Source organism: Borostomias antarcticus, assembly GCF_949987555.1.
Source record: "Borostomias antarcticus genome assembly, chromosome: 19".
Classification (NCBI taxonomy): domain Eukaryota; kingdom Metazoa; phylum Chordata; class Actinopteri; order Stomiiformes; family Stomiidae; genus Borostomias; species Borostomias antarcticus.
This window is the reverse complement of record NC_140252.1, coordinates 21,259,153-21,269,313: the sequence shown is the minus strand read 5'-3', so window position 1 is coordinate 21,269,313 and position 10,161 is coordinate 21,259,153. Positions and strand designations below refer to the sequence as shown.

Genomic DNA, 10,161 nt, shown 5'->3' with positions numbered 1-10,161 from the left:
AGGTGATAACTATGCTAGGTGATAACTCTGCTAGGTGATAACTCTGTTCGGTGATAACTCTGCTAGGTGATAACTATGCTAGGTGATAACTGCTAGGTGATAACTCTGTTCGGTGATAACTCTGCTAGGTGATAACTCTGCTAGGTGATAACTGCTCAGTGATAACTCTGCTAGGTGATAACTCTGCTAGGCGATAACTCTGCTAGGTGATAACTCTGCTAGGCGATAACTCTGCTAGGTGATAACTCTGCTAGGTGATAACTGCTAGGTGATAACTCTGCTAGGTGATAACTGCTCAGTGATAACTCTGCTCAGTGATAACTCTGCTAGGTGATAACTCTGCTAGGTGATAACTCTGCTAGGTGATAACTCTGCTAGATGATAACTCTGCTCGGTGATAACTCTGCTCGGTGATAACTCTGCTCGGTGATAACTCTGCTCGGTGATAACTGCTAGGTGATAACTCTGCTAGGTGATAACTCTGCTAGGTGATAACTCTGCTAGGTGATAACTCTGCTCGGTGATAACTCTGCTCGGTGATAACTCTGCTAGGTGATAACTCTGCTAGGTGATAACTCTGCTAGGTGATAACTCTGCTAGGTGATAACTCTGCTAGGTGATAACTCTGCTCAGTGATAACTCTGCTAGGTGGTCCGTCTCACGCGGTCAGGCGATGAGGTGGAATCAGGGGGGGGGGGGCGGGTTAAGACGGGCCACCAGTAGGATGCAGGGGCTGGTAGAGTCTCACTGAGGCAGCGTGTCTGACTGATCTCCTGAGATCCGCTCCTTTAGATCTGGCCAGGCTGGTCACTAATGGCTCAGAGAGAAAGAGCAGACTCCCCCAGGGCCTGAGCAGGTAGTAATGTTGCCCCCCCCAGGGCCTGAGCAGGTAGTAATGTTGCCCCCCCCCCCCCTCACAGGGCCTGAGCAGGTAGTAATGTTGCCCCCCCCCCCCCCTCACAGGGCCTGAGCAGGTAGTAATGTTGCCCCCCCCCCCCCCAGGGCCTGAGCAGGTAGTAATGTTGCCCCCCCCCCCCCACAGGGCCTGAGCAGGTAGTAATGTTGCCCCCCCCCCCCCCCCACAGGGCCTGAGCAGGTAGTAATGTTGCCCCCCCCCCGGGGCAGGTAGTAATGTTGCCCCCCCCCCCCCCCCCTCAGGGCCTGAGCAGGTAGTAATGTTGCCCCCCCCCCCCCCCACAGGGCCTGAGCAGGTAGTAATGTTGCCCCCCCCCCCCCCACAGGGCCTGAGCAGGTAGTAATGTTGCCCCCCCCCACAGGGCCTGAGCAGGTAGTAATGTTGCCCCCCCCCCCCCCCCCACAGGGCCTGAGCAGGTAGTAATGTTGCCCCCCCCCCCCCCCCCACAGGGCCTGAGCAGGTAGTAATGTTGCCCCCCCCCCCAGGGCCTGAGCAGGTAGTAATGTTGCCCCCCCCCCCCCAGGGCCTGAGCAGGTAGTAATGTTGCCCCCCCCCCCCACAGGGCCTGAGCAGGTAGTAATGTTGCCCCCCCCCCCCCCCCCCAGGGCCTGAGCAAGTAGTAATGTTGCCCCCCCCCCCCCCCCAGGGCCTGAGCAGGTAGTAATGTTGCCCCCCCCCCCCGGGGCAGGTAGTAATGTTGCCCCCCCCCCCCCAGGGCCTGAGCGGGGTGCTGGCGCTGGACTTTGACTGCAGGAAGGAGCTGGTGTTCTGGGTGGACGCCAGCCAGCGCAGGATCAGCAGGATGCGCCTCAACGGGAGCGACCTGAAGGTGCCGGCGCCGGGGCTGGAGGGTGTGCTGGAGGGTGTGTGTGTGTGTGTGTGTGCGTGTGTGTGCGTGTGTGTGTGCGTGTGTGTGTGCGTGTGTGTGTGTGTGTGTGTGTGTGTGTTTGGTGGTGAGGGGGGGTTGGTTCCTGGTCCGGGGCTGGAGGGTGTGTGTGTGCGCGTGTGTGTGCGCGTGTGTGTGCGCGTGTGTGTGTGTGTGTGTGTGTGTGTGTGTGGGGTGAGGGGGGGTTGGTTCGTGGCTCCGGGGCTGGAGGGTGTGCTGGAGGGTGTGTGTGTGTGTGTGCGCGTGTGTGTGTGTTTGGGGGGGAGGGGGGGTTGGTTCCTGCTCCGGGGCTGGAGGGTGTGCTGGAGGGTGTGTGTGTGTGTGTGTGTGTGTGTGTGTTTGGTGGTGAGGGGGGGTTGGTTCCTGGGGTGAGCGCTAGCATGCAGGAACATTACCACACAGGGCTCTACTGGGAAGGATGCACTCAATGTGTTTACACACTTCCTCCCTCTCTGTCCTGCACTCTCTCTCTCCCTTTCTCTCTCTGTCTCTTTCTGTCTCTGTCTCCCTCTCCCTCCGTTTCTCTCTCTCTGTCTCTCTCTCCCTCCGTTTCTCTCTCTCTGTCTCTCTCTCCATCCGTTTCTCTCTCCCTCTCTCTCACACACACACACGTTCTCTCTTCCCCTCTCTCCCTCTCTCTCTGCTAGTGCCTGGAAGATGAGTGTATAGAGGTCATGTTATAAATGTGTAATTACATGTGAAAGCCCGTTCTCCCCATCTGAGGTTGAGGTTGAACTGAAGCACGTATAAAACAACAGGGAATTACATCATGGAAAGTCTTCCTATTCTCCCATGGAGCAGATAGAACAGAAGAATGGAAATAGTATTGTGGTTATATAACCAGCAGAGGTACAGATACATCGCTGGTCCTTATCTTATCACCACTAATCAGTTCCTCATTCCAGTTCCTCGGTACACACTAGACATTATAGGGTTAATCACTTCCTCATCCCAGTTCCTCAGTACGCACTAGACATTATAGGGTTAATCACTTCCTCATCCCAGTTCCTCGGTACACACTAGACATTATAGGCTTCCTACAGATTTACAATCTGTAGTCTAGTAGTCCATCAAATTGATCCTCCTGATCCCATCTAATCATGGAGGACAGACGATGAAAAGGAGGAGTTTTGGAGGAAGGAGTTTTGGAGGAAGGAGTTTTGGAGGAAGACGTTTTGGAGGAAGACGTTTTGGAGGAAGGAGTTTTGGAGGAAGGAGTTTTGGAGGAAGGAGTTTTGGAGGAAGGAGTTTTGGAGGAAGGAGTTTTGGAGGAAGGAGTTTTGGAGGAAGCATTTAGACGCTCACCTGGATGAGAATGTTTCTCTCATCAGTCAGAGCAGGCGTGTCTGTGGCGTCTGGCGAGGTGCGTAGCAGCGCCGTGGTTCACCATCATGCGGCAGACGTTTGGGCTGTACCGGGGGAGGGGGAGGGGGGGGGGCTGTACCGGGGGTGGGGGGCTGTACCGGGGGTGGGGGGGGGGCGCCCACGGAGCCGCGACAAGGAGCCGGTAATCTCTGCTGAAGGATAATAGATAATTACAGCCTTGCTCAGGGACCTGTCTGATTCACGGCTCAGCGCCTCCCGAGATCAAACCGCTACGGAGGAACTTCTGTGACCATGAGGCCGGGGATGAGGCTGGGGATGAGGCTGGGGATGAGGCTGGGAATGAGGCCGGGGACGAGGCCGGTGATGAGGCCGGTGTCTCTGCAGTCGTGAAGGGAGATTTGAAATGAGTCACTCCGCTGCTCTCTGCTGGCCACACTCCCACAGCCAAACATTTACTTTGGAACAAAGATAACGGTGACACAAAGGCGACGAAGGTGACTTTACTTAATGTTTCACCTCAACGGTGACTCTTTTGAGACGTGGGTTCTGCGGTGGAGACGGCCGTTTCTCGTACTGTTGCCTTAATTGTGACTCGCTGGTCCTCGTGAGGAACGGAGACGAGAGAGCGAGTCTTTCAGCCTCGTTAGCGCGAGTCTTTCAGCCTCGTTAGCGCGAGTCTTTCAGCCTCGTTAGCTCGATCCCTCCCTACCGTCGCGGAGAACAGAAACATGTGTCTGATGCAGTATGCTGCTTTAATGGCCTCCAAAACGCTCAAATCAGCTCTCCTTTAATTGCTCACACCCACTCGGCTGCTTCAGATCCCAGTAGTAAAGCAGCTCTCTAGGAAGCGTCTGGACAGGAGCCGGGCTCTTCATACGCTCTGAAGCAGAGTGATTAAACAGATAGTCCACCTCCCATCTGGCAAGGTCATTGAGCGTTTTCAACTCAAACTCACACACACACACACACACACACAATCCTATTCAAAGGGAATTAGTTGGCACGGCCCGTCTTGGTTGCTGCCGCTACGATTCAGCCCAACTTAACACTTGTTGAGTTCTTAACAGGCCTCAAATGGTGTTGACTATGATGAGCTACAGTACTACTACTGTACACGCGCACACACACACACACACACACACACACACGCGCACACACACACACACACACACACACACCATGCGCCGATGTTGCTTCGCGATATCTAAGTAGGGTATACTGAATGTGGAGTATGGTGATATCTAGGTAGGTGATCCTGGATGTGGAGTGTGGTGATATCTACGTATGTTATCCTGGATGTGGAGTGTGGTGATATCTACTTGGTTATCCTGGATGTGGAGTGTGGTGATATCTACTTGGTTATCCTGGATGTGGAGTGTGGTGATATCTACTTGGTTATCCTGGATGTGGAGTGTGGTGATATCTAGGTAGGTTATCCTGGATGTGGAGTGTGGTGATATCTACTTGGTTATCCTGGATGTGGAGTGTGGTGATATCTAGGTAGGTTATCCTGGATGTGGAGTGTGGTGATATCTACTTGGTTATCCTGGATGTGGAGTGTGGTGATATCTACTTGGTTATCCTGGATGTGGAGTGTGGTGATATCTACTTGGTTATCCTGGATGTGGAGTGTGGTGATATCTAGGTAGGTTATCCTGGATGTGGAGTGTGGTGATATCTACTTGGTTATCCTGGATGTGGAGTGTGGTGATATCTAGGTAGGTTATCCTGGATGTGGAGTGTGGTGATATCTAGGTAGGTGATCCTGGATGTGGAGTGTGGTGATATCTACTTGGTTATCCTGGATGTGGAGTGTGGTGATATCTAGGTAGGTGATCCTGGATGTGGAGTGTGGTGATATCTAGGTAGGTTATCCTGGATGTGGAGTGTGGTGATATCTAGGTAGGTTATCCTGGATGTGGAGTGTGGTGATATCTAGGTAGGTTATCCTGGATGTGGAGAGTGGTGATATCTAGGTAGGCTCCTCACTCCCCAGGTGGTCCAGCGGGCGTCGGCCCCCAGCGCGCTGGCCCTGGACTGGGTGGGGAGGAACCTGTACTGGAGCGACGCGGAGCGGAGGACCCTGGAGGTCGCCAAGGCCAACGGCCTCTACCCCTCCGTCCTGCTCAGCACCGGCCTCACCAGACCTGTGGACCTGGCCCTGGACCCTGACGCTGGGCACGTACCTGCACACACACCTCACACACATCTCTCACACACACACACACACACACACACACACACACACACACACACACACACACACACACACACACACACACACCTCACACACACCTCTCTCTCTCTCACACACACACACACATCTCTCACACACACACACACACACACATCTCTCTCACACACACACACACACCTCTCACACACAGTGGCGCCGGCAGGATTCGATTTCAATGTACGCACAGACGGCAAAATCCCGGATCCCTCCAGGCCTCAGTATTCCATTATTGTTTTGGTGGACTAGTGCTCTCAGATGTGTTCTGCATGTTAGAACACGAGAACGTTGATTGGTGAGAGGCTGTATGGAATAACCAGCCTTTATTAACAAGTCTTTCTTGTTCAAGCAGGATACATTTATACCTTCAGTCGCATTTTTCGTTTTTCTGCGCTCTATTATTTATATATTTATTATTATTTATTAATTTTAGACACAGACAGTGACGTAAACACGAATCATTGGTCTTGTAGGCTAATGTTTCTAACAGCTTGAGTGATTGGCTTAACGTAACATTGAGTGTGAGGAGTGGACCGTGCTACAAGTTTGGTTTTACCCTGGAAAAAAATAGTACCCACGGTGCGTACAGGATTCCAGCTGCCGGCCGCCTGCTCACACACACACACACACACACACACCTCACACACACACACACATCTCTCTCACACACACACACACACACACACACACACATCACACATACATCTCCCGCCTCACACACACACCCGCCTCACACACACACATCTCACAAGTGGGCAGGGCCATTGGCTTAGATTGCACAGGAGCCAATCAGATGCATCCCCACTGTTGTGAGTTTGAGGAAGATGTTCATGTTTGTTTGTCAGATACAATGAGCTGCTAACCTGAGAACTACTCTACCCCGCTGACATTGTAAAAGTTCCCAAACATACTTTGCAACCTAAAGTTAAAGCCAGTCAACAGTGTGAGCATCTGTGTAACGTGGGGAAGTGTGTATTTAACCAAGTCCTCCTCTGTCAGATACGTGTTCTGGGTGGATAACGGGGAGGAGCCTCATATTGGGCGCATGGGGCTGGACGGCAGCGACCCCATGGTGTTCAGAGGAGCAGAAATGTCTCATCCCAGCGCTCTGACCATCGACTACACGACCAAGCAGGTCTACTGGGCCGACGCCCATCACATCCTGTTCTCAGACATGGACGGGTCCAGGACCCATAGAGGTAAGGGCAGGCGAGGGTGAGTGAGGCTGTTCTGTTATGGTGTGTATTTGCGGTTCGCTGTGTCCTTCAGAATAATCAGTTAACAGTGATACGAATTCATAATTCTGTTTTGCTTCGTCCAGAGTAGCCATTGATGTTCAATTCCCATTAGCATTACAAGCATTTTGCTAACGTCTAAATCAATCATGTGTTTAGAGCTCTTAACCCGTTCATCTGTGAGTGACTCAGCATGTCCGGGGCGGGGCTTTGAGGGACTGTGCTGCTAACTGCTGTCCCATTGGATCCCAGCTGAAACAGAGACCTCTTGTCAGAACTAGTCCAAGTGGGCCGGTCTCCCCGGATGTGCTGTCCCAGTAATACCCCCGGCGGGTCAGGGTTCATGCTGCCAGACGGCACGTGGAGAGAGCTCAGAGAGACCGCATGTCCTGTAGGGGAGGAGGAAGTCAGTCCTGGTTCCTGGTTCATCTGAAGGCTCTGTGCTCGACTGCAGTGCCTGTTGATGGCGTTGGAGGGACGATGGGGCTGGCTCTGTTTGAGGACTTCATCTACTGGACAGACGAGAAGTCCAAGTCGCTGAACCGCGCCCACAAAACCTCGGGCCTTCAGAGAACCCAGCTGTTCAGCTCCTGGCACCCCATCACTAACATCAAGATCTACCACCCTCTACGCCAGCCTGAGGGTACCAGCACCATCTCTCTATATCTCTATCTATCTCTCTCTCTATCTATCTCTCTCTCTCTCTCTCTCTCTCTCTCACCCCATCACTAACATCAAGATCTACCACCCTCTACGCCAACCTGACGGTACCAGCACCATCTCTCTCTCTCTCTCTCTATCTATCTCTCTCTCTCTCTCTCTCTCTCTCTCTCTCTCTCTCTCTCCATCCATCTCTCTCTCTCTCTATATCTCTCTCTCCATCTCTCTATCTATCTCTCTCTAGCTCTCTCCATCTCTCTCTCCATCTCTCTCTCTTTCTATCTCTTTCTTTCTATCTCTTTCTTTCTCTCTCTCTCTGTGTGTGTGTGTGTGTGTGCGTGTGTGTGCGTGTGTGCGTGTTTGTGTGTGTGTGCGTGCGTGCGTGCGCTTGCCTTGCGTAGCGTAGCGGGGATCACCCATCTTACCCAGTCTCCCTCTCTCTTTAGTGCTCAAGCACCAGTGCCAGGTGACCAACGGAGGGTGCAGCCACCTGTGTCTGCTGTCGCCAGGGGGCGGGTTCAGGTGCGCCTGCCCCGCCCACTTCTACCTGGCCGCCGACGGGAAGAGCTGCCTGTCCAACTGCACGGCCAGCCAGGTGAGCGCCACTCTCACGCCGCCGATCAGGCTCCTCCCCCCACACAGCAGATCAGGCTCCGCCCCCCACACAGCAGATCAGGCTCCGCACCCCCCACAGCAGATCAGGCTCCGCCCCCCACACAGCAGATCAGGCTCCGCCCCCCACACAGCAGATCAGGCTCCGCCCCCCAGGCCGCAGATCAGGCTCCGCCCCCCACGCCCCTCTGAGGATGTGACTCACTCACTCTGCTTTCCTCATCCATTCATCCTGCTTTCCTCATCCATTCATCCTGCAATGAGATTCATCTTGTAGTGATTCATCTTAGTGATTCAACTTGTAGTAAATGGTAAATGGACGGCACTTATAGCGCTTTTCCACCATAGCGGCACTCAAAGCACTTTACAATGGCCTCTCATTCACCCATTCACACACACATTCACACACCAATGGCGGTAGCTGCCATGCAAGGTGCTAACCTGCTCATTGGGAGCAATTTGGGGTTAGGTGTCTTGCTCAAGGACACTTCGACATGTGGACAGTCGGAGCTGGGATTCGAACCACTGACCCTTCGATCACTGAACGACCCGCTCTACCAACTGAGCTACAGCTAGTAGTGATTCATCTTGTAGTGATTCAACTTGTAGTGATTCAACTTGTAGCGATTCATCTTGTAGTGATTCAACTTGTAGCGATTCATCTTAAAGTGATTCATCTTAAAGTGATTCATCTTGTAGCGATTCATCTTAAAGTGATTCATCTTGCTACGCACGGCGGCCCAGTCTGTAGCGGTAGTCTGTAGCTCTGTCACCTCACAGCTAGAAGGTCCTGGAACCGCTCGATAAAAGAGCCGAATAGTAAAAACATGCAGAAGAGCAGCTTGCTCACGCTGTCCGTCCTTGATGAAGATGGACAGGAGCTCTGTGATTGGTCCCCTGGCTCGTGCCCCCGCCTTCTGTCTGCTCCCGGCTGCCCTTGACGAGGACGGGGGAAGAGCAGGAGAACAATCTCATCGGTGACACTGATGCGAGTGTGTGCGAGTGTGTGTGTGTGTGTGTCTGTGTGTGAATGCGTCAATCATTGCTACACAGCCGTGCAGTGCTCTTGTGCTGAGTGATAAATTCTTGACTAAGTCTTGTTCTTCCTGCTGGTTGATCCCCTCTACCTCCTCTCTACCTCCTCTCTGCCCCCCCTCTGCCCCCCCTCTACCTCCTCTCTACCCCCCCTCTGCCTCCCCTCTACCCCCCCTCTGCCCCCCCTCTACCTCCTCTCTACCCCCCCTCTGCCCCCCCTCTACCTCCTCTCTACCCCCCCTCTGCCCCCCCTCTACCTCCCCCCTGCCCCCCCTCGTCCCCCCCCCCTGCCCCCCCCCTGCCCCGGCCGTGTGCCGTAGTTCCGCTGTGGGACGGATGAGTGCATCCCCTCCTGGTGGAGGTGCGACACGGTGGACGACTGCGGCGACGGCTCCGACGAGCCCCCCGACTGCCGTGAGTCCCGCCTCCCACACGTAGCTCCGCCCACAACACACAGCACGCCCCGCACGACACCAGCCTCCGAACTCCGATACGTAGCTCCGCCCCCAACACACACAGCACGCCCCGCACGCCACCAGCCTCCGACCTCAGATACATAGCTCCGCCCCCAACACACACGCCCCGCACGCCACAAGCCAGCGACCTCAGATACGTAGCTCCGCCCCCAGCACACAACGCCCCGCACGCCACGAGCGAGTGACCTCAGATACGTAGCTCCGCCTCCAACACACACAGTACACCGGCGCCCGCCACGAGCCAGCGACCTCAGATATGGTAGCTCCGCCCCCAACACACAGCACGCCCCGCACGCCAAGAGCCAGCGATTCACTGGAGCAAAATCAGGCTTGCCGGGAGGGAAAATATTAATTTGAGTAACACTCGTCTGTCTTGTCTCGTCTTCCTCCAAACCTGCTGATCACTCTGTCTCTCACTCAATCTTCAAGAACACCGTACTCAAATCCTACTTGGCTGTCTGGGTTCTAGGGGGATTAAGAGTGGTTTTATTATTATTATTGGTTATTCTGTAGGGGGATTAAGAGTGGTGGTATTATTATTATTATGATGGGTTATTCTGTAGGGGATTATGGGTAGTGGGAGCATCATGTATTCTGTTTCCCTTCAGACTAATGTGAAAGCATCTATCAGTGTGGTCTGATCTGGTCTGGTCTGTCAGTGTGGTCTGTGTGTGTCAGTGTGGTCTGTGTGTGTCTGTCTGCCACAGGGATGCAACCTGTCTTTATCTCCTCTGTGTGGGACAGACGGGTGTTCTGCGTCTTTTATGTCGGCCCTCAGCTCA

General features: G+C 53.8%; 1 protein-coding gene across 1 annotated transcript in view; it reads left to right on the top strand.

The window, feature by feature from the left end:
• The window catches only part of LOC311322082 (low-density lipoprotein receptor-related protein 1B-like), a gene marked incomplete at both ends in the record, with an annotated part of 130,697 nt that overhangs the window by 92,291 nt on the left and 28,245 nt on the right, over positions 1 to 10,161 (top strand). The window contains 6 exons of the mRNA XM_084454092.1: positions 1,632 to 1,745; positions 5,125 to 5,306; positions 6,361 to 6,560; positions 7,051 to 7,239; positions 7,703 to 7,851; positions 9,224 to 9,317. Coding sequence (XP_084310218.1) covers positions 1,632 to 1,745; positions 5,125 to 5,306; positions 6,361 to 6,560; positions 7,051 to 7,239; positions 7,703 to 7,851; positions 9,224 to 9,317 — 928 coding nt within the window. The remainder of the gene's footprint in view (positions 1 to 1,631; positions 1,746 to 5,124; positions 5,307 to 6,360; positions 6,561 to 7,050; positions 7,240 to 7,702; positions 7,852 to 9,223; positions 9,318 to 10,161) is intronic.